The sequence below is a fragment of the Oreochromis aureus genome, linkage group 23 (assembly GCF_013358895.1).
Source record: "Oreochromis aureus strain Israel breed Guangdong linkage group 23, ZZ_aureus, whole genome shotgun sequence".
Taxonomy (NCBI): Eukaryota; Metazoa; Chordata; class Actinopteri; order Cichliformes; family Cichlidae; genus Oreochromis; species Oreochromis aureus.
Window position 1 is genome coordinate 34802233 of NC_052963.1, and position 23908 is coordinate 34826140.

General features: G+C 43.5%; 1 protein-coding gene across 3 annotated transcripts; it reads right to left on the bottom strand.

The window, feature by feature from the left end:
* Positions 1 to 21812: 21812 nt before the first annotated feature.
* Positions 21813 to 23892, bottom strand: org (oogenesis-related gene). Of its 3 annotated transcripts, none has more exons than XM_031726809.2 (6): positions 23685 to 23892; positions 23484 to 23555; positions 23196 to 23370; positions 22321 to 22487; positions 22016 to 22120; positions 21813 to 21937 (listed from the first exon to the last, which is right to left on the bottom strand). In XM_031726809.2, exons 1-6 carry the CDS (start codon positions 23757 to 23759, stop codon positions 21893 to 21895), a joined length of 639 nt encoding a protein of 212 aa, XP_031582669.1. In that variant the 5' UTR covers positions 23760 to 23892; the 3' UTR covers positions 21813 to 21892. The 3 variants fall into 3 exon arrangements, with proteins under 3 accessions (XP_031582669.1, XP_031582668.1, XP_039462394.1); XM_031726808.2 differs by having other exon boundaries at positions 23196 to 23415; XM_039606460.1 differs by lacking the exon at positions 23484 to 23555 and having other exon boundaries at positions 23196 to 23415.
* Between the last annotated feature and the right edge of the window lie 16 nt (positions 23893 to 23908).

A 23908-nucleotide genomic window follows, 5' to 3' on the forward strand; every position in this document is an offset into this window, starting at 1 on the left:
GGTTGATGATGGTGAAATTTAATTTAATGCTTGGCGTCTTTCTAGTTTTCAGTGAGCTTCAATAACACAGCTGAGATGTACAAAATTCCTCAAAGTTTTTCCAAAATACAGACGTGTGATATGTTTTCAGTGTGCAGAGTTTTGGCTAGTAAGGTCCCGGAACTTTTAAACTCCGCCAGGATGATGATAGTTTGATAGAAACTGTAGTAAAGAATGCGTACAGTAATGCCTGAGAGCCAAAGCGCAGGCATGAGAGTTGACAGTTTGGGTGAGGGTCTGTTGTTAACCACTGATGTCTTCTTTGGCCAGTAGGGGTACATAATGTCGGGTCCTGGTGCTCGTCGTGCTTTAGACTTGTTTTTGATGACTGACTTTGTGCTAAATGATTGGGAGCTCTCCTCTGAGATCCACCAGCCGATTGGCAAAAAAGTGTCACGTGATGCCTCTTTGTTGTGCTGCTTAGTCTCAGCTCTGGGTGGGTCTGTCCTTGTTCTGTTGTTTCCTTCCAACTGGGAGTTGTTGGGTCTTTGAAGATCAGCCCATTTATTCTCTATAAATAGACAGATTAAACAATCAGCAAAAGGATTTTACCATTCATCCTCATGAATGTCAGATTAGAACAGTCGGAAGGCTTCTTCCTCTGGGAACCATGAATGTCAATACAATTTTCATGATAACCTGAGAAACACTTTAAAGAGGCTGGTAAACACATTAGCAAAAAGCCCAAAAGCTGAGAGCAGGATTTTGTGTCTTTCTACAGAGTCCTGTAATCTCTGAGTGGGTAAGAAGATCAGGCAGAAAACTGCATTTGTGCTGCAATACGCTACATGAGACGAGAAGTGGATCTTTGTTAATTAATGTGTGTCATTAAGTGCTTTCCATGCGAGTGTTGGAAGTTTGTCCTGCAGGCTTTCCGAGCTGAGACCATCGTACCCGCTTCCTGCGTGAAACTGACGAGAAGAGAAACCACGCCGCATACAGTAACTCCATGTGTGAAGGTGAGTATGAGTAACCATGAAGGCACAGTGTTAGATGTGAAAAAGGCTGCGTGAGTAATCGTTGCTGCTCAGCTTGTCTCTCTGCTATGGGCTTCCTCCTTGTGAGGTGAGCTCAGAGGTGGCACGTGTACTTCACTAACAATGCAGACACATTCAGGCAGCCAGCACATTCATCACACCATCAGCGTGAAGCCACAAAAACACACGGACAAAATGACAGAAAAAGCCTCCGGCTGGGTGATGTGAGCTGTAGGTTCCATCCATCCATTTTCCTAACTGCTGGGGCCTGGAGCCCATCCCAGCTGTTATAGGGCAAGAGGGAAGGTACACCCTGCACAGGTCAACAGTCCATTATGGGGTACTTCAGCTTTCTAATCTGTTTCACCTGCAGCCTGAATAGACGCAGAGGACAAAAAATGATGGGAAATGCTGCGTGTGCAACAGATTGTTCTACAGAATACAAGTCAGAGGCAGACGCAGATTTTTTTGTGTAGAAGCTTGAAGCATAATGGCATGGAAAAACAGTGAGAATACATTTATTAAGTGCTAACATTAAGTTATGTCATCATCTTTGACCTGTAGCCTGATCCATCTTATTTCCAACATGGCTTTCTGCAGCTGGTCTATGCAAGCAAGTTTATTAGCTCTTCTTTATAATCTGATGCGATGAATAGAAGTAAGGATATCCGTGCTGTAGCCAGGCAGAGGCAGGATGAGTAATATGTTGGTGCTTCAGTGTTTGCGTGTGCGTAGGCTGGACAGTCCCACAACCGCAGGCTCAGACAAAGGTTGGTGACTCAGCAGAGCTCAGCTGAAGCAGTAAGAAAAATAAAGTAATGGAGAGAAGGTAGAGCTCTGGATTAGCGGCGGCTCTCATGAGAGAGAAGAGGAGAATGGGAAAGGATGGAGGGATGAAGGTCTAGAGGGAGCCTGGAAACCCGAAGGGAAAAAATGTGTGAGCAAAGAGAGGAGGAGGCGCATCAGAGGTATTTGCTTCTCCCTAAAGGCTGACCTTTGGGGAGTGAGTGAAGGACGGAGGAGTAAATAAAGTAGAGACAGACTACGAGAAAATAAACAGCACCCATGGGGACTCTGAGGGAAACAACAAGGAGGAAGAGGAGACAGCTTGGAGGAACTCTGGAGACTACCAACACACACACAGCCTTCCCTTTGGATGTGGGCAGGAGACCATATTTACTAGAGTAAATACAGAGACAAGTGAGAGAGTGTGTGAGCGTGCCCGTGTGTGTGTGATTGCACAGCAGTGTTTATCTGAGCAGAACTGCAGTGACTGTGGGCCTCAAGCAGCTTCTGACTTCTTGCATTATGTCACATTGCTTTGCAAATTATTGCAGCCAGAAGTAGAAAGGTATGCAGCTTAACTGCCTCCACTGAGAATAACCGGCGATTAAGGAGAGATTTCGTCTTCCTTCACTTTCGGTGCAGTAAAAGATCATCTTAAAAGGAACCCTGTGGAGTTTTTGACCTCTGGAGGTGCTTTTAAAGCAGAGTTTTGATGGGTCAGTCTCCGGTGGAAGGAAATATCAGCAGCTGCGGTTCGTTATGTGCAAGATTTTGTAAAGACATTCAACATCACTGCAAAACCTGAAGTAGTTTTTTGTGCTACGTACATTTTTACCTCTACTGTGGTGTAAAATTGTATAATCAGTACAAAATACAGCACTTTCACTGGTTACAGCAATTAGAAAACCTGGTAGAATATCATCAGTCCAACCTCGTTTACTTCAGAAAGTGTCTTTTGTGTATACTAGGACAAACCCCATGAGATACATCATCCACTTTTGAGGGGGGAAGGTGGGGGCGGCGTTTGAGTATATTTAATATTATGTGGGCTCTAAAATCCTATGTGGCCGGACTTCTGGAGAGTTACTTTATGCTTACTGGTTCTGTTGTTAAGTTTGAGGTCAGTCAGTCCCTGCTGCAGTTTACTGAAGAACTTTTCTTTATTAAAAAGTTTCGTAAGGTTTTACTTAAGACAGGAAAGAAATTCGCTGCAAACTTATGACAGATCGTTGTGGAACATCTGCAGCACTATGACTGCAAGCGTTTGACTTTAGATGAGCAGTTTGACCTGCAGACCTGCAGCACAGCTTCCCCTGACTTTGGAGTATTTTTACACTTATCCATTTAATGCTTTAGTCTAATAAATTATATTTTAAAATGCTTGTTTGTGCACAGCTGGAACTGTTGATCAGAACCAGAATCTGTGTGTTACAACTGACAAAAGTAAAACTACATGAAAATCTCATAGCTTTCATACCTAGATGGCATCATTTTCTAAGATTTCAAAACAGACTAAAGTATTTGGATTTTTAACCATCTCACCTCATTCATACTAAAGCGACTGCAGCTAATACTCATAAAACTGACTTTTAATCAGATGCAAATTCATGCACTCCTGCAGCAGCTTCTGGATGTAGGCGTAACTGGAGGTCTTGGACAATGGGTCAAGGACTTTCCTTAAAACTAACCTCCCACAAAAGAGTCCACATTAAAGAAGTGCTCTCTGATTGGGTTACTTTAAATACAGAAACCCCTGCAGGGCTTTTATTCCCCCCATATTTTTCATTTCACACCAGTAATTTCCAGATATTTAATCAAATATCACGATTACATGACATTAGTGGGGCTTTTCCATGAAAATAATGATGGCTCTGATTATTTTAATCAGAATTCTAAGTTGAAAAAATGGTCTTATTCACCTCAGTGCTTAAATGAGATTATAAACCAGCACACACCGATGACAAAATGAGTTTTTAGAAACAATATGGATGTACAGTGTTGGAAAGCAAGCCAGGGACTGCACTGAATTCAGAAACTGAAGGTATTGGAGGGAAAATGGATGGAGAGCGTCCTTGGTTTTAATATCTCAGTGTGGGTACTTGACTTTGGTGAAAAGAAAAAAAGCTGACAGCAGGGAAGATAGTCGGCCACCAAATGACCTTTACAGTGCGGCTCTGGGTCGAGACAGGAAAGCCCTGTTAATTATTAATCACACGAAACATCCCCTCCACCATGAGCTTGAGTTTCGCCCTTTAGGGTGATGCTAAAGAACAACCCTTTTAAAGTAAAAGCTCTGCAAAGGTTCTTTTATCCTACATGTCATTAATATGGTGTGAATACACAAACTGTTGTTTAATCTTGGCGCTTTTATCTCGTCTGAAGATGTTTGTATTGTGCTGGGTGAGAACAAAGGCGACTTTCATGCCTGAGCTAGACAATGATTCTTGTTTAATTCTGTTCTATTTAAAAGGTTTGAGGGAGATAAGTCAAGATCTTTAATGAGGGCCGGGCCTGAGATGCTGATCACAGTCCTCTCTTGCGGCACATATTTCTTTTCATTTTAATTAAAAACCTCTTATTATGTCTGTGCGCTTGAAATCTGATCAGTGAGACATAAAACTTCAGCTTCTGCTGATGGGAAAAAAAACTTTAGAACTGCTTATAATCTTAAATTTATATTCAAGGCTGAAATTGATCCCGACCAAACGAAGGAACGTTTCACTACTGCAGGTTTCACGGAGACATTATAAAGAGTGCAAAACAAGGCAAAGTAAGGTGAAGGAAGAATTTTTATTCCCTAGAGAGAAATTTTACTTTTAAGGAAGAAAAGAGGTTGCGGCAAGCTAGTCTATGTTGCTGAAATTTTACTGCAGCAACTCAAAAAAAAAAAAAATGGTACTCAGTAGTTTGTATGGCCACCATGTGCTTGTACAATTGTCTGACCACAATTCAGTGTGCTCCTAATGAGACGACGGATGGTGTCCTGTCCATATCTGGATCAGATCAATAAGCTATGGGACAGTCTGAGGTGCAACATGGCAGCATTGGATAGCCTGAAACATAATGTCCCAGAGGTCTTCTATTGGATTTAGGTCAGAAAAGCATGGGGGCCAGTCAATAGTATCAATTCTTTCGTCCTCCAGGAACTGCCTGCATACTCTCACCATATAAGGCTGTGCCTTGCTGCACATGAGGAGGAACCGAGGACCCACTGCAGCAGTGTAGGGTCTAAAAATGGGTCCAAGGATTTCATCCTGATACCTAGCAGTCAGGGTGCAGGGGTCTCTGTGTCCCTCCATGGATAAGTGTCCCAAACCATCACAGACCCACCACCAAATCAGTCAGGCTGATACAGGCAGCATAACACTGTCACAGTTTCTCCAGATCCTTTCACATCAGTAAAAGGACCTGGAGTGGTGGATCTGCCAATTTGATATTCTGTGACAACGGCCAGTCGGCTCTGCTGTGCTGAGCAGTGAGCACAGAGCCCACTAGAGCACGTCAGGCCCTCAGGCCACCCTCGTGAAGTCTGTTTCTGACTGTTTGGTCAGAGATGTACACACCAATGATCTGCTGGAAGTCCTTTTGTAGCTCTGGTAATGCTCATGCTGTTCCTCCTTGCAAAGAGGAGCAGATACCGGTCCTGCTAATGCGTTAAGAGTCTTCTACGGCCCTGTCCAGCTCTCCTGGAATAAATGCCTGTCCCCTGGAATATCCTCCATGCTCCTGAGACTGTGCTGGGAGACACAGCAAACCTTCTGGCAATGGCATTGACATGCCATCCTGGAGGAGTTGAACTACCAGTGCAATCTCTGTAGGATCCAGGTATGGCCTAATGCTACCACTAGTGACACTGACCCTATAGCTAAATCCAAAACTAGTGAAAAACAGTCTGAAAAGATGAGGAGAAGTAAATGTCAGTGGCCTCCTCGTCTTTATTTGTCCAGTTTTGTTATGGTTATCTCATTGATGCCCCTCTAGTGCAGCTGTTGTTAATGTAATAAACACCAAAGCAGGTGAAACTGATTAACAACGCTCTCTGTTACTTAACTGATCAGATCAGTGACCACTCACACTGACAAGTGCTCCTGTAAGTTTTTTAAGCAGTGTATTTATATTGTAGTCAGATTCAAGGACAAATGCAGCATTTACAAGAAATCCGTCTTTATGAGACATCTGCCTAACCGAGTTAGTCACAAACCTTCAAGGATGAAGTCTGACCTCCTCACGTTTTGTTTTATTACTACAATAAACAGATAAAAATAGTGAGATGGAACTGAGTGCAGGCTGCGTGTTTCTGGGTCAGTGTCAATCGCAGTGAGAAGTTACCTCTGAACTAAAGAGACCCTAGCCTTTTAGTGTTGAGGGTCAGCGCCTCCAAAAAGGGCTGTGGAACAGCTCCCCAAACTGTGCACACATCACTGCTTCACATGGGGAAAAAAAAGAAAATCCGGCAGCTTCCCGCCAGCGTCGGGGACAAACAGGGCATGGAAACACCCACAGCAACAGCAGGGAGAGAAGAGCGTGTTAGTGGCAGATTTCTCATTAAATGCAGACATGCAAATATTGTATTTATGCTTTTCTGCATAAGTGCATGAGTCTGTGTAGCTGGCTGTGAGACAGGGAGCTGAGCTTGACAGATCCAGAGCCATGCAAGCAGCTTCAATGAAGTGTTAAATAATTGATTGTTCCCTGGCAAAAAAAAAAAAAAAAAGAAAGTAGCAGGTCTGTGTATGTGCGCGTGAATGTTGCTCATACTATATGACTCCAACTCAGCCTGTGAATGAATTCATTAATTAAATCAGGGCTAAACCAAACCCTGTAGATGAGTGCAAATTCCCCTGCTAGGTTAGCTAATTAAATCACAGTAATTATTTATAGTGTAATTTTAAGTGGGGAGGTGTGTGTGTGTGTGTGTGTGTGTGTGTGTGTGTGTGTGTGTGTGTGTGTGTGTGTGTGTGTGTGTGTGTGTGTGTGTGTGTGTGTGTGTGTGTGTGTGTGTGTGTGTGTGTGTGTGTGTGTGTGTGTGTGTGTGTGTGTGTGTGTGTGTGTGTGTGTGTGTGTGTGTGTGTGTGTGTGTGTGTGTGTAAGACAACAAGAGAAGTACAACACTGCAGTGTTAGGAAGGAGGGAGTCACAGAGAATAAAATATTTTCTCATCCTGATTAGAAAAACAGCGATGAAAGGCCTCGGAGTTGCAGGCGACAGTAACATAAATGAAATTAAACAGTACACAGAACTCGGTGGCAGCTCAAGGATAGTACGCAACAGCTGAGATCATCCATCAAATGAAAGCTTTTAGCACAGAACGAGCTGAGGCAGCAAAGGACGGTGCAGGTGAAAATCAGTCACAGATCTCAGTAAAGCTGAGCTCTGCAGAAATGCGAGCGAGTAAAGAGGGCAGCTGCAGCAGAGGGGGCCGAAGGAACATGAAGTAATCACAGGAACGTTAAGACCAGGGAAGCAACAGATTAAACAGCCTGAGCAAACAGCGCACTGACTTATACTTAATTAGAAGATGTCAAAAAACATTTGTCCAATGCTGTGACAGACTGGCAGCTCGAGGTCATCGTCATCCTTGTTGCGCTCTCATCTCTTGCTCACCCACACACACACGCACACAAGTCTGAGCAGACAGTGGAGACATTTATCTGTATGAAAACAGGCTCAGATTACTGCAAAGGTACAATATCATAGATTATATTAAATCAAAAGACTGGAGCCAAAGTCCATCTGGAAGCATTGTTAGTTTGCAGCCATGTTAAAATCACTTGCAACACTTGGGGAATGACACTGTACATCTGTTATGTAGAGCAGCATCAGTTAATTAAGTTACATTGCACATTATCATTTAGAAGCAGCATACAGTACTGTATGCAGTGTTGCAATGTTATCGGTTTCTTTTTCAGTGTATATTCAATATTTTATTAGAATAGGCCGGTGTAAAATTTGAGCAGTGGCAGAAACAGGTATCCAAGGTGTTTATGTTGCCATGGTAGCAAGATGATGTCAGCCTTGGTTTTGAGGGAAGCTCCTTTCGATGGCATTCCTTGGGCTTTTCTGACGTTTGGCATTCCACGCCTCCTGTGTTCTCCATCCTCTGTCTGTGACCTGGAAATCAATCTCAGTCTGCCACCTTAAAGGATGACTCAGCTCCTCTCCCGCATCAGCAGGAGAGAGGAATGAGGAGAGAGGAGGCTAGCTATGATCATGGATGCATGGTGTTTTTACCCTTGAAGGACAAAATCAGTCTTCAGCCATGTTACACAAGTGTTGATCCTATGGCAGCTCGAAGACTGGATGCGCTGCTATTAGCGTAACACCTCTGACACGTCAAACGATGATGATCACGTTGCCTCTGTTCCTCTCTCCGTATGTCTCGTCTTCATCTCCTTCGCTGTCATCTCTGGTGAGTGGGAATACAAGACGAGGAGGCGAGGAAAGGAATCGAAGCTCTAAGAAAAGCGAAGCATGGGGTGAGGAGGTGTTTATGCAGAATGTGGACCGAAACATAGCTTCAGTACTTCTACTTGGACCCACAAAGCTCAGCTGCTCAGAGTAACTGATGTGTTTCATATGCACAGAGGAAATGACAACAAATATGAGGTGTAGTCACCACTAGTCGCCATTAATCAATTCTTTTTTGGTTTGGCATGTAGATCATTTTGCAGTGAATGATTATCTTGCCTGTGGCGACAAAAGCCCGCACCTTTAACTTGAAGGTTTGCAGCCCATAGCGATTGAATATTAAAGGCTGCAGTTAGTGGAAGAAACACCGAATGCAAATTAAGTGTTTGCTAGCTGTGTTTTCCCACCGTGCCTGCCGAGGCTCCATACAGCTCCTATAAATCCAACACGGCAACCTCTGATGTTTTTAATGATGTAAAATTGGGATGATTGGTTCCCCTGAAATGTTTTTTTTTCTGCTGTATTGCTATTTGCATCGTCTGCTCCTGCTGATAGAAAAGACACAAGGCTTTACACTGACTGCACCTCTGCAGTTGAATACACATCATAATTACACCCTCCACTTCTAGCCCCAGCAGACTCCGTCCACCCTAGCCGCTGCGATGTTAAATCGATTTCTTTTTCCTAGACCCAAATCATGCACACTGAGCTTATTAGCAGGGGTGCACATAAGTGCTCCGCAGATGCGCATGCGCTGTCAAAATAAAAGACGCGCACCAGATAAGAAGTTGCAACGCGCGTTTGCGTACATAAGATTTTCTGGAGGAGGACAGACATTTGTTTAGAACTCTTAAAGATGTCAAAGAAGCAAGCTCCTTTAAGCAATTACTTTGGTGTTCCTCCAACTCCAAAGAAATGTCAGGAGTCCGAACCACAAAAGAAGCGCGTATTCTCGGAAAGGTGAGCTGGCTTCAAACAAATGATGAACGCACAGAGATGTGGTGCAAAATATGCCGTGAAAATCCCACTCTAGCTGACAAACACAGTGCCTTTTATATGTACGCAAAAGCGCGTCTTTTATTTTGACAGCGCATGTGCACCTGCGGACAACTTATGCGCACCCCTGCTTATTAGAGACCGTTTATTTCCAGATGCCACGTCCACAGCCATGTCTTATTTTGCAGAGATACATTTCTTATTTTAGTTCATATTTTATTTTCATTCATTAATCCTCCTTCGGTTCATATCTGACAGAAATTTAAACTACATCTTTGCATTTCCGATATTTTACATTGGCAGGTTCTCTGGCACACATGCAAAGTTAGAGCTGCCATCTGTTTTGCTGAAAAAATAATTCCTTAATGTTCATTTAACAGCAGGAGATAAAGGAGCGCTTTAGATTTGTTTCCTCTATTCTGGATCAGGCGTTTTATGTGATGATGAGAAAGAAAGTGCTCACCCTGGAAGGTCAGAGGTCAGGGTTGACTGCAGATAGTGGCTATTGAGCATCTTTCTCAAAGACGGCTTCACGGTGACACGTGTGGAGACATGCCGAGTGTACGTGCAGGAGAGAAATCTCATGCTTGTCCTCGCTCTGTGGCCTGTGTACCACTGGGGCAGCTAATGAGCAATGTAAAGTCCAGCCAAGCTCTCGATCTGCTGCCCACAACATCACGGCACACCGAGTCCGGGCACAAAGCCAGGACTCAAACAAAGTGCCGGACTGTCACGAACACCCCGTGTATACGCTTCCTAGCTCCGGGCTATGGGTGGGTTTTCTGTTATCCCTGTAAGAGCAAGGACGCGGGCGACATTTAGGTGTGTGTGTGTGTTTGGAGGCAATCTGTTGTGAATTTAACAGTGAGTACACAAAATCCAGGGAGGTATCGATTACTTTTTAGCTCCTTTTTAGATTGAGATGCTAGTGTGCCATTTAAGTGTGTGTGTTACTCCACGTGTTCAGACAGAGCCATCTGTTCCAGTCTATAGATTTAATGCATTATCCACTCTCACTGTCAGCACTGGTGCCTTACAGTACCTGCTTTGGCAGAGTTAAGTTCTGCAGCTGTGCCGCTGAAATTAAATTTAAAAGGTCGCACTGAGAGTATGTGAGTGTGGATTTTTGCCAAATACGTCTACAGTAACTTGCATAAATCGTTGAATTTGCTTCTTCCCGGAAGATAATATTGGTTAAATCTATTCTCCATCATCTGAAGTGTGCAGACAAGCTTTTTTTTTTCAAAGAGAGCTCAGACAAACGGGCTTTATTTATTCAGCAGGGAGAAGCCTTTGCTCCGGTCTTATCTGAAGGTAATGACAAAACTGTCTGTAGCCGTCACACAGAGAAACACGCCGGCTGTGATTAATCCACCCCTTCTCTCCTAATCCAATCTCAAGTCCACTGTGTTTGTTTTGTCTTCAGTCTTAACAAATGGACTGTCCAGTCCGCCAAGAGAAACGAGGCTGGAGGACTCGAAGAAAATAAAACAATGTCAGGGTCAGCTATTGATGAGCCCCGCAGGCAGCGAGCAAGCCAGAGGAAAAGAGAGATATCAGGAGGCGAAGGCAGCACGAGAAGAAGAGAAGAAAAAACTCCCTTCCCTTGTGGAAAGTCGGCTCTAAAAGTGAGCGTTGCTGAGGAGCGGTGTGGAAAATGTGATCACGGTTTCAATTTGAAGCTGTCAAGAGTAAATAAGGAGTATGTGGCTGGAAGGCATAGAGGGCAGGATTACTGAGCCTCGCGCTGCTGTGGCTCATTTCCACCTTTACTAGGAAAAAGAAGGAAAAAGAAAACACCCAAAGAGTGAGAGACTTTAAACTGCTTAACTCCAGCAGCCAGAAGGATAAGCTGACAAAAATATATAGATTCAGTATATAACACTGCAAGTGAATCATGGTGAAAACTCGTGAGCTAAATGTGGATTATTATGAAGAGAATCATGCATCGTTTTAAGCTTGTGCTTCTCTTTCAGAAAATCAGCTGCAGATGTGATGTCATTCTCTGCAACTTCTTTGCCAACACGAAAATAACTTGGATTTTTTTTTAAAAAGCATGCAGCATCCTGCAGAATGTGTCAGCAGGGATTATGGGAGCTTGGTCAAAGTGATGCTGAGCAGTAAGTTAGAAATCATCCATATGCTTAGCACGGGGGGATAAACAGGTCAAAGGACAAAGCACAGGTCTGCCCTCTCAGCATTTCTCTGACTCATATTTAAATGCGTGAGGTCAAGTGTGACATAAAATTGCACACTGAAAATTGGACATCAACACTGCTTGTAAATATCTGGAGGCAGCGGTTTCTTATAAAGGCTCTTCTGAGCTTTCCATGGCATTTATTTATGCTTATTGAGATAAGCATGCAAATATAAGCAAGCAAATATTGTCCCCAAACCAAATTATAGCACATCAATATCCCCAGAGTATCCTCAGCTTCTGGCCTCACGTATGCAACAACAAAAGCTTCTGGTTTCCTGTTTGTCAAGAAATCTTTAAATGCAGATGAACTGCAGGCAGCGAAAAAAAGTGACACATCTCTATCTGTGCTCATCGCTTTAGGCCTCGAATACGGTTCAGGTACCTTTATCGAATGATAATGTGTGTGAGGCGTGTGCATACGCTTCCCATATTTAATGTGGCATTAGATCAGCGAGTTCACACAATAGCCTCCCACATCGTATGCAGATTGAAGCAGAGCAGAGGATTGTGGGTGGATTAGAAAGCTCTGGGGTTATGCTTCTCTTTTACTGTGGTTTCCAGCCAGCTTTAACAGCTCAGACAAGAAGAATCCAAATCGCTACAGATCATACAAGCAAACGAACCAGGGTAGATACAATAAAAACCAATTAGATGTGCACAAAAGGAGACATTTTCAATGCTTCGGCTTTGGCAGAGTAGAAAAAAAAATCTTATCAGTAAGTGTAGATTTCACAAATTGGATTCTTAAAATTACTTTAAGAAGGCAGAGATATCACGTTCTCCCTTCAGCCTCTGTTGCCCCACTCGTGACTTTCACATTGCACTGCTCCAGCTGATTATGTATATTTAGCTCCAAGCGGCACGTCTGGAACAACAGGATAAATACTTCTTTCATATTTGCATTTTATAGGCACATTATGGCACCAGTGGTCAACTGCAGGAGGAAAATATCCATGACAGGCTGATATTTCTTGCTGACCGCTGCTTGTTAGCGCTCAGGCCAGAGAGCCGATTAGGATGGGTGGCCAGTTGAGTTAAGCCGAGCGCTGCGATGCACACAGCTCAGATAAAAATCGCTTTGAAAGTCAGAAAGTGAGTGGGAGCGATAGCAAGTTCACCAAAAGAGGATTTGGGGGGGGCATAATCAAAAGTTATGCAGTTACTTAAAGGACAATGGAACAGGATGCCGTGACAAACTAGAGTGGTTTGGTGTACTTTCAGTTTCTTAATATATTTCAGAGAGGTGGGCGAAAAGATAAAAAAGGTTTTTCCATTGTTCCTGTTCACTCTGTGTCACCACATTGTTCTCACCTTATTTTTAGACCTGTCAAATGGCCTGTGCTTTGGTGCCTCCAGGTATCAGAGGAGCGCTCCCTGCCCGGCAGTTCATCAGTTGTGCTTGCATGCCTCTGGCTACTCACTTCATGCTTTTCGTGTTATGTAAGGAGACTTTAGCAAAGTAGCACATCTACAGTTGCCAGGTTCTCTGTCTGCTCCTAATGCTGCAAAGCTACTCTGACTCCATCGCTTCATCTCTCCCTCTCCCTTCTCTCTTTCTCTCTCCAAGGGCCAGATTTTAAAAGCTCACACTCAGCCCTAACAAGTATCAGCTCACTCTGTAGGCTTTAGTCTTTTTGTGTGTGACATGCTCACTTCTGTCCTCGTTTCTACCACAAAATCTTGAAATTTGAATAATAAACAGAGAGGCAGTGGCTGGCAGTTTGTTCCTGGAGACACCAAATGGGCTGTTGGTCCTAATGGCCCATCACAGTCAGATCAATCAAACAGCTGACAAACCATCTGAAGGATGGGAGGCGTAGTGTCAAAAAAAAAAAAACAGTGGCCCGACAACCAAGGTGAGAAGTGTCTCCAGAGAAATATATATATATATATATTTACAAAGCAGTGGAATACGTGGAGATTGTAGCCTTCGGCTCTTTGAGTTGTTTCAACCTCGATGTTGAGAATCTAAGGTTTTGCCTCTTGGTTTAATTTCCTGTTGCTTCTCCAGTCGCAGATATCATCAACACCAACAACAGCCTCGGGAGGTCTGGGAGTGAAAGGATACATTCATATAGCATTTAAATCACACACACACATCTACAGATCTATGTTTTGGATCTAAAGCAAGGCTAGGCTTCACGATCATAAAAATCTCCAATATCTCCGATATTGAAAGGCCATTTGTAATTAGCTGAACTCCTGATGGAAGTTCTCCAGCATGCTGCAGTTAGTCATGCAGCAGCCATGAAACATGCGTGTCCGCGTGTGGGTGGAAATAAATGCATACAGTGAACAAGGAGCGTAATTCTGTGTGAAAAGACGACAAATCTTATTAGTGCCACTGGCCACATCAAGGATGTTTAGGATTTGGCTTGCTCTAGCTGCGTGTGTGTGTGTGTGTGTGTGCAGGAGAGAAAGGTCTCACTGTGACTAAGAGGAAGCTTAACATTCACTCTGCATGTTATCAGCGCTGTCACTCAGCTGTGCCTGGCACATTCTCAAAAGCACAGGACTACGCTGAGCTGCGGGGGAAAACATAATGACAAACAAAACGACAGCAGACAGCAAACCGCAGAGAACATCATCCCAGAACTGCCTCGACATCTAGGAGAAGCAATGTGTAATTTCTCCATGATACATCGGGTTATCTAACTGCATAATAAATAGTATTTTTCCTAAGCAGATCCAGCAAAAATCATCTGCGGTGGATGTTCGGCTTCCGGCAGCAAAAGCTTTAACCGTCCTTTTATTTATCTGTCCTACTTCTGCGACCAGCATCGTCAATACAGAGTCAACACAAACTGTTTTCACCCGAAGAACAAGAAAAAGCACAGAAATGTGGGTTAATTGGACAGCTGGTAATTGGAGCGTATTAGTCCCTTTGCTGCCACAGATTGTATTCTGTGGGAATAGGAAAGTGGGGCATTTTGGAGAATCTCAAGCTGTTGACAGCCTGAAAGCACTCTGCTGATGAAGGCTAGAGCACGTAGAAGTCTGGCATTCAAAACGGGAAACGAATATCACAATCAAAACATCACATCAAAGAAACGGTTGGCCTATGTTTTCCTTTCCATCTAAAAAAGGATGGCAGTGTCAAGCAGAACTCAGCATACAGATCACAGACAGCAGGGCTGGAAATGTTTTCCACACCTGGAATTAAGGTGTGTATGTGTGCGTCCCTCCCCAGGGTGTCGCAGCATCTCTTAATTTAAGCCGTTTGTTTTAGAAGCATTGAAAGGCCAGATTATGTTCTGTATCCTGGGATCTAAAACAACTGCGTCTCATGTTACTTGATATCTTTAACTTGCTGTTGTCATTCACCTATCCTGCCGACGCCAGATCTCCCCTCTGCAGTGGTGTAGTGTAAGCAAGCATACTTTACTCAAACACAGAGCACATGATCCTTGTTTTTTTTATTTATGGCCACTTGGGAACAGCGGATACGAGCTGTGAACACAGCACAGACGTATCACCTTCTGAAAATGAGCTGTGAGAGTGAATGAAAACAACAGAATTACAGAACATCTAAACAAAGGTGTGAAAGAGGAGCTGGAGATTCAGGTAATTATCACACTGTCATTTTCTATCATCTCATTCTCATTAGATAGACTACTGTAGTGTTAAAAAAAGAGGGTATATGTATATATAACAACAACGAGAATCAACCACACGGGCCACCAAGACCCACATGTCCATCCTAGACTGTCCTTCTTGTTCCTCTGCTCTGTTCTCATTCCAGGAGTTGTTGATATCCGAGAGATGGGCACAAGATGTCCTCTAAATTTCCCCCTGTGAAAAAGGTCATGGTGACGATGCAATGTTGCAAAAGGGCATATTTCAACTCATTCTGCGATTATTGTAGTTTTGGTGGTTGATCCTAATCAAGTAGCATGTTGCCATTAAAGTAACAAGCGAGTGAAAACGAAACGTATTAGTGAGTAAATGTGAAACAAAGTAAAGTTCAAACGAAAAAATGACACACGATGACACAAACCACATTCTAATGGGGGAAAGGGGTAACCCTCCCCTTCTGCTTCCTGCAGAATGCTCTTTAAACGGATCGTCAGGTGTCTGGTTTCATTTCTTATGTTGTCTACATTTGTCACACTTTCATGTTTCAAGTTAAACAGGTTTTAATATTACAGGAACATAATTCAAGTAAATACAAAATGCTGATTTTTTTTTTTTTTTTTTAAACAATTTAATTTTTAAGATAAATTCAAACCTGTGTGAAAACTTTAACATGATAACAGCTGTGCCACCCTTGGCTGCCAGAACTGCAATCAAGTATTTGTGAAACCTTTTTTCACATCACTGTGGAGGAATTGCAGCACTTTTCTTTGCAGAATTGCTTTAATTCAGCCACACTGGGGAAGTTTCTTTTGAATCATCCAAGTGTGCTTGAGCTTCAGGACATGAAGTGATGGGCGGACATCCTCCTTCAGGGTTTTCTGGTATGGAGCAGAATTCATGGCTCCCTCAGTTACAGCAAGTCGTCCTGAAGGAGCAGAGCAGCCCAGACCATCACACTACCACCACTGTGTCTGCCTGCTGCTGGGATGTTCTGTTTATGAAACGCTGTTAGTCTGATGCAGATGTAACAGGACTCAAACCGTCCAAAAAGTTCAGCTTTTGTCTCATCAGTCCACAGAAGATTTTCCCAAAAGTCTTAGGGACCCTTGGGACCTTGAAGCTTTGTTAAATCACAAATGAACTGTGGCCTGATCACTGTCAGACCTGCTGAATCACTTAAATAGAAGCTGTCTGACAAAGTGAAGCAGGCTAAAAGATCTAAAGAAACAGCCGAGAAACAAAGTCACTGACATCCATCAGTCTGGAAAAGATTACAGCGACATTTCTGAGGCTCTGGGACTCCAGTGAACCACAGTGAGATCCATTATCCACACATGGAGAAACTGGGAACAGTGCTGAACCTTCACAGGAGTGACCGGCCTACCAAAATTCACCCAGGAGGTCACGGAAGAACCAGAACAATATCTGATGACCTGCCGGCCTCGTCTGGCTCTGTTAAGGTCAGAGGTCATGCCTCAACCATAAGAAAGAGGCTGGGCAAAAACGGCCAAAAACATATTTTAAGCACAGATAAAAACATATTACTAGAGGTGAAATCAGACAGAGGAAAACATAATAATATTTTACTTACTATTCTTAACATTTAATGCAGAATAATTATTTAATGAATTTATGGATATTGCTTTAAGCAGCTGTTTAAGCGGTAATCTCACCATTAGTGATCAGTCTGTTTCAAATTCAGAAATCAAGCGAAAGTAACTGTTAAAATCATCTGTGTACAAAATATGTGAACAGGTGGAGTCACTGTTGCCAGCATCAGAGGAAGCAGCTGTCCCTTTTCTAACCTAGTAGAATATAAATCCCATGTGTCTGTGTCTCGAAACCAGAAGCCGAGGTTATAGTTGAGTGGCAGCAGAGAGGAGTGAATAGGAGTAGTTCACCCTCAGAGCTGAAAAAGCACACGCTCACAAAACCTGATTTTACAAACATGAAATAAATTTGGTGTAACGATATCAACGTTAGGAACACAGCAATTGTTTCTTTTGAGTTTTTCCAGCCCAGAAACTCCATTTTGTACCTTTACGCTCTCTGCTCTCTTCTTAAAATCCCAATGGTCCCCTCAGCGCCACGAGGAGGGTTATCTTTGTGGGGTTTAAAAGCTGCTAAGTTAGAATCTCAGTGTGAACGTGGAGCCGCGACCTCTGCTGCCGCTCAAGATAACGGTGGGTGGAAAGTGTCAGAGCGTCTTTATTCAAGAGCTGTGCCTACTGTCAGTACAGGTTTGAGATGCTGACACTTAGGGGTAAGATTTTATACTATTCAGCTTTGACTTTGACAGAGTTTCTTACTCCCACTCACAACATGCTACGAATTTTATATTCTCAAGTAGCCCAAAACGCAGAGACATACAGTTTATTTTAACAATATTTTAAATACATTGTGCTGTTTAATACTTCTTCTTCACTTATTGGCCTTTTTCTAGAGAAAAATAGACTTGGTTGAAATAGGCAATCCAATTAATTTTAAAAGATATTCAGTACAAATACCAAAAGTTTTATATTTGCAGCATTTGGGAGCAGCTTACAGCACTGCTCAGTGTCAACGATGGAGACAGGAACACAGAGAGAAAGCAAAAAAAAAAAAGAGTTACTTCTAATATCCTCCAAGTCTGTAACGTGGTTCCAGGAATGAGTCTAACACTAAAACAGAGCTACAGTATCTATGCTGCATTGTTGTTATTCTGTATCTACCTGTTAATAAAGTTTATCCAACACATTCACTGAGGAAGTGCAGGTTTGACACCGTGCCCGGGTCCATGAATAATTGAAATCTGCTGTATAAACTCTTCGTGGTTATACTTCATATTCAAAACATTACTCTGGCTTTGCAAAATCACGTCCAGACAAAAAACCATCAGAGTGCAATGAGTGAAAAATTATTTTTAAAAATGTATCTGAAAACTTTTCATCAAAGTTAAAATCACTGTCTTCCATCTTGTGATTCTTACAGTTTGGTACGAACTTCTTAATAAAATGTGACGTTTGACCTTTTCAACTCGCATCCAGCTTTTTGTGACCCGAAAACGCCGCGACTCCTGCAGCTGGTGCGAACAAATTAAATTAAAGAGTCAAAGGTCAAACCACTCAGAGCAGGAAGTCATCTGCACTGCAGATCCCGATCGTGAATTAAGATCTACAAGCTGTCAAACTGAGCCCCCTCTGCACACATACCACGAATCCACCAGTGGTCACGTGTCTTTTTGGTCTCTGTGCTCAGAATAGCATCCTAAATGTGTAAATGGATTTGCTCACTGCCATCAGCGGGGGCTGGCATCACACACTTCGAAGGCCCGACACAATTTGCTGGTGTGACTCAGAGGTGTAACCGACCTCCAGACAGACAAGGACAATCGCAACACAGATAGAAGCAGAGGCTTTAACTCCAGCCGGACTGTTCTCGAGGCACGGGGAGACCTAAAATACTCTGATCCAGATGATAAGATGTGGTGAAGCTGCCCGGTGACTCCGGTGGACTTGGAGGATAAGCTGGCCTCTGACGGTTCAGGGCACCAGATTATGATGTAAAATTATGTGAGGGGGATAAAACAGCATTAAGGAAATGAAAAATGCTGCCATGTCACATTATCCTTACTGGATTGTTTTGTTCCAGAAAGTTGACTTGATTTTGAGCGACAGCGCCCCAAGGCGGGAGCAAAAGTCGATCCTTCGCTCATCCATCAGCAGATCAACGCCGCTTTTACAAAATCTGCTCTTTTCTCTTACTTTGAAACTTTTTGAGAACCCTCACAGTCCTGGGCATCAAAGTGTATGACTAACTAAAGGCTCTGTCTGTCTGCTTCATTTTTCATGCCTCTTTTCTTGCTCTGCTGCTCTGAAGATGATGGATGCTCCTGAAATCTACGGGGACAGCCGGTCATTAGGCTTGAGGTAAAGTGAATCACGCTGCATGACTGTGCTGCGGAGGGTGCAGAGGGCCAGCAAAGAATGCTACAAAGAAAAAGTAAGAGACAAGGGAGTTGGTTTGAGCACTCTTGTTGGCTGACATTACAGAGTCACATTGTAATGTGGCAGATAATAGCCCGCAGGTCAGGCCGGAGGCCTGGAGAGCAGCTGGCACCTGCTGCCATTCACTCAAGGTGACAATAAGCCGATGTCGTCAAGTCCTAGATACGGCTCTGCAGTGCTCTGCCTCTGGGTTTGTGCATTTCAGAGAGGTTTTCGAACCATCTGTGCTGCTCACATAAATCCGGTAAAAATAAAAACAAAAAATATGCAAGCACCTACCGCCTGCAACACAGCCACCCTGCATCTGAACTGATCTTCTCTACAAATCAAGCTGCATGCACCCACCCGTTACAGAACGAAAGCACCACTATATTCTCTGCGTGAGGCAAAAAGTCTTTGTTCCACAGCAGGTTTGGATATGCGAATGCATTTTTTTTTTTGTCCCTTCCAGACTTCATGATTTTTACCTTGCACTTGAAAGGCAAAGGCAGAGCTTGTGCTTTAAAAGCAGGTCTCCAGCTGGCTGCAAACAGCAGAGATAGAGGTCGATGCTCTCTAGTGCTGCCTCCGCTGAGCGGTCTACCCTTCAAACGTTCAGACAGCCATGAGAGCCCCAAGAGACCATAAGTTCCTGTTCTGTAGCCAGCTCTCACTGCTGCTGCCCTTCCTGCGCACACACACACACACACACACACACAAAGACATTAAGCGTTTAATTCACATCAGTGTGTGAAACTTCAGTGAAGCTGCTTTTGCACCCCAGCGTCACAGGGTGAAAAACACCTCTGAGGGAAGGAAAAAAGGAAGTCACAAACTTTACTGTCAAAACAACCTCGTGTGTTTTTAGGAATTAATTGAAGGCAGCTGGATTTTTTGTGCACCAACAAGCAAATAACTAACTGATCTACCCTGGATCTGGCACCTCCCTACAAGTAATTTAACTGTAGCACAGGTCACTGCAAGAGGGGAGAAAGCACTTAAAAAATAAACAGCAGTAAACATTTAACTTGCAAATGATAAATTTAAAGTGAAGAATACCTGCCCTCTCTAATGGTCATTAGACCTCAATGAGCTCCAAAAAAAGATCAATTTTAAAAAAAAATTTAAAAAAAAATATATATATATATATATATAAGGATGATATCAAAGAAGCCTTTGCAAACTGAATTCAACAGCCAGACATACAGTAAAAACTTCAGAAAGAGACATTTGTTGAGAGGCTGTTTTATCAGATGCAATATACACTTGGATCATTGGTTTTTTAAGTGCTCAGAAAATAATTCAACAATTGCGTAAACACCATCTGTTGAAGACGATCATGTGATATGACCGAAGGCTCCAGAGCAGTTGCAAAAAATGAACGTGGTGTGGTGAGAAGTGAGGGACACCCTGAAACAGAGGAGGCAAAAATCAGAGCAGAAAGGGCCAAGACATCCTCACTTCTAGCACGGGTTCAGCGTGCTACGGTGCACTCCGCGTCTGTGTTAGATTTCCAGGTCAAGCTTTTACTTTCCCTCATCAAAGCAGACGCTGTGAAACTGAAAAAGCGAGAATTCAGTTGTTTTCCAAAGTGAATTCTTTTTATGACTAATAAGTGACCTTTATGAAGAAAACAGGCGGAGTTCCCCATTTCAAATTACAGCACAATAACAGTTCAACACAGTGTTACTTTGAAGAGTGCTCCTTCCTCCAGCCTCGTTCGCATTCATCTGCGATTCAGGGAATGAAAACTGGATAAAATCCAAAAGCACAAAAATAAATGAAACCAATAACCATTAGCGAGCTTTTCCGCTCCCCCACCACTGACAATGCAAAAATGAGAAATCGGTACAGCGGCAGCTCATCCGCGTGGGTGCAGATTGTTGAACAAGTACCAGTTCAGTCATTTTTCAAGAGGTTTGCAGGGCTCTTCACAGCAGCCTGCCATCAGCTTCTGTAAGTACACCTCACACTCAGCAGTAAACAGAGGGACCGTGCGTGCACACGGATGGACGAGGTTCGGCTCTGTGGGCAGCAGAAAATTACACTCGTCAGCCTCTTATGAGAGCCACATGACAGCAGCCGTCCCCCTCACCGGCAGCACAGTCAGATGTGAGCGCTAACAGCACTTTTCTGCTTGGATGAACTCAAGTCAAACAGCTGAAAGTCACCTGCTTTAAGTCAAAAATAGTCCTGGTTCATCCGCCGTCACGGTTTAAGTGTCACACCTTTGACGTGCATGTCAGACATGAATTTTTGAAACCAAAGCTAAAATCCGTGTCTTTAAATACATGCATATCTACAAACCATAAGGCTGCACACATTTTGTGCTAAGACAAACTAAGCCGACAGCTCAAAGGCTGATCAGAACCTCACTCGTGGCGAATCCTATATAAAAGACTCTAGCACAATGATTCCAGAGCCCTCAAACTTCAGCTTGCCCATTATTGCTTGCAGTTGTTGAGTACTGATCATGTAAAGGAGAAATATTTAAAATATACCTGCACAACTGAAGCGCCTTAGATGTTCTTTACAGATACGACATCAACATGAGGCTGAAAGAAAATGTCCATTTACAAATAATTTTGCAGTTGTTTGAAGACAAGAGTGAGCATCTTTTAAGTGCAAGCTACCAGCTGCAGAAAACCTACCAATATTCTTCAAATTTAGTGCAGAACATTTGCAAACCTACAAAGGAGCCATCATGTTGTGTCTCGATTCTGAATGAAGATGCAAAGCTAAGACATTTCAGTTATCTATACAGAATTAGACGTTGTCAACTTGAAGTCCGGTTCCCCTTATGCTCCCAACTCTAGTTTTATGAAGCACTACTGCCATCTAGTGGTAAAACACAAGCAGGCCAAGGCAAAGGGATAAAGTTTTATTGAATTATGAAATATAAACATACAAGGATGACCCACAACAAAGACACTCAATATGACACGCTAAACATCAGGGCAGGAAACTTCAGGAGTGGACACATCAACTTCCTGTAGAGACAAGAAAGCCGAGCTGATTCAGCCGTTCAACATAATCCGTTTACAGAACCGTGTCGCCGCTCAGCTCACCGTGTTCACGTCGTCAATGACGACACCCTTCTCCGAAACCTCAAGGTCACTTTCTGTGTCATTGTGCGAGCGGTATTCTTCACTCTCCGTCTCTACAGAGGTGGGCTTTAAAAAGAAAGGAAGCGGCCATGTTTTAAGATGCACTTCATGTCTGTAACTAAAATTAAAGCCACAGGATAAAGAAACCAAGCATGTTGTCTCTGGAGTGAGTTTTACAGTTTTAAATTTACAGCTCAGCATAAAACTAATGGGGGAGAAAAAATACACAGGAAAGTTTCCTTCTTTGTCTCCCCCCCCATACCAACCTCATAGTCAGGGTCAACCTCAGGTCCATCATCGTCAGCAAGCTCCTGAGAGAGCGCCTCCACCCAAGTCTGCTGCTCCTCCTCCACATCATCATCCTCCTCCTCCACGTCATCCTGTTTTCTCTTGCTGCCCTTTCCACAGGGCTTTGCAGGAGACACTCTGATTTCTGTTCACAAAGCATGACCTTTCATGAGGCAGTGTTCACCCACTTTTAGAGAAAACTAAAACCCAGAAGTTCATTTATATTTAAACCTTTAAGCAGGAGAAAACACTTTAAATTGCGTACAAGAGTGCCCTACTTAAAGAGAACAGTACAATCATAAGATCATAAATGGCACATCCAAACACTTAAGCACAGTCAATATAACATTTAAACTTCACATCAAAGAATGAATACCTAGTGAAAGTAAATCTGAACTTGCCACAAGTGTCTGAAATTCTGAAGTTTTGTTCAGTAAACGGCTGCAGAGGGCCAGACAACTTTGTTTTAAATTAGACATAAGGCTGCTTAATCAGTCAGCTTTTGAACTAGACGTCAGAAACATTGCCCGTTTTACTGCCGAATTGCTCAAACCGTTTGTTTCATGATTATTCTAAACATTGTCCCTCAGTAACTAAAACAAACTCTGTAGGCAAAGCTGCAAGCCAGCAGTTATTCACATTATCAGTTAAAGTGTCTCAAAGGTGGTAGAGACAGTACAAGTGCATTTGGCCCCATTTTCATATTGTTTTCTCTGTTAACATCACAAACTGTCATCTAGTTGTCTCCACTGACTAATTTTAAGTATCAGCCATGCCTGTACAGTGTGTCAGTGGTATCAATCTGTGTCCTGTTCATGTTTTTAGACAAAATAAACCACCAACATGCACCTACCTGGGGACAGGGCCAGTCCGATTCTGCTGGACACAGGATATCCGAGGGCACTCTGCATCCAGCGGGGCAGGACGGACAGCAGCAGGCGGGTGACCCGGCTCAGGCGCTTGCGGCCTGTGAGGCTCTGGCGCCCAGGGCTGGAAACCGTGGGGTTAACGAGGACGTTTTCCTTTGGCTGCCGTAAGCCCAGCACCCACCAAAAGCCGCGGTATGCACGCACCTGCAAATCAGAGCAATGTTACTTTGGCTAAAGCTGGAGAGAGGAGTGTAACTTCGTCAGCTACGTACAACGATGCCAAAGGGCCAGAAGAGGCCGCGCAGCAGGGAGGGAAGCACCCCGTCTCTCCTCACAACTCTGTCCTGCAGGTAAGGAGACACGACCGGTGAAAAAAAAAAAAAAAAAACCACAAACAGCCTTCCTGCTCATGCGAGAGAGGGCCCGAGCAGCTAGCAGAACCGAGCAGTCCCCCTCTCCTTTACCTCCTTTACCTCAGTATTGTCAGTCTGGACCCGGACCTGATCCTGCTCCACCTCCACAACTTCTCTGACGCCCTCAAGACTCATTCTTCTGCGGGCTAAAACCTGAAACTGGAGGGCTGCGACAGAAAGGACGAACTGAGAAACAACAGCTTGTGAAGGAGTTAGAGCATGAACTGTACCCTGAAGTGTCAACGCTGCACCCAATCAATGCAGACAAATGCACCTGCTGCAAT

What these genes read in the sequence shown, in the direction of transcription:
- org (XM_031726808.2), bottom strand. Translation starts at nt 23,759, where the DNA reads ATGAGTCTTGAGGGCGTCAGAGAAGTTGTGGAGGTGGAGCAGGATCAG. An exon ending in TCTGGCCCTTTGGCATCGTT is followed by an intron (nt 23,416 to 23,483) that starts GTACGTAGCTGA and finishes TCTGATTTGCAG; the next exon opens with GTGCGTGCATACCGCGGCTT. An exon ending in TCATTGACGACGTGAACACG is followed by an intron (nt 21,938 to 22,015) that starts GTGAGCTGAGCG and finishes TTGTCTCTACAG; the next exon opens with GAAGTTGATGTGTCCACTCC.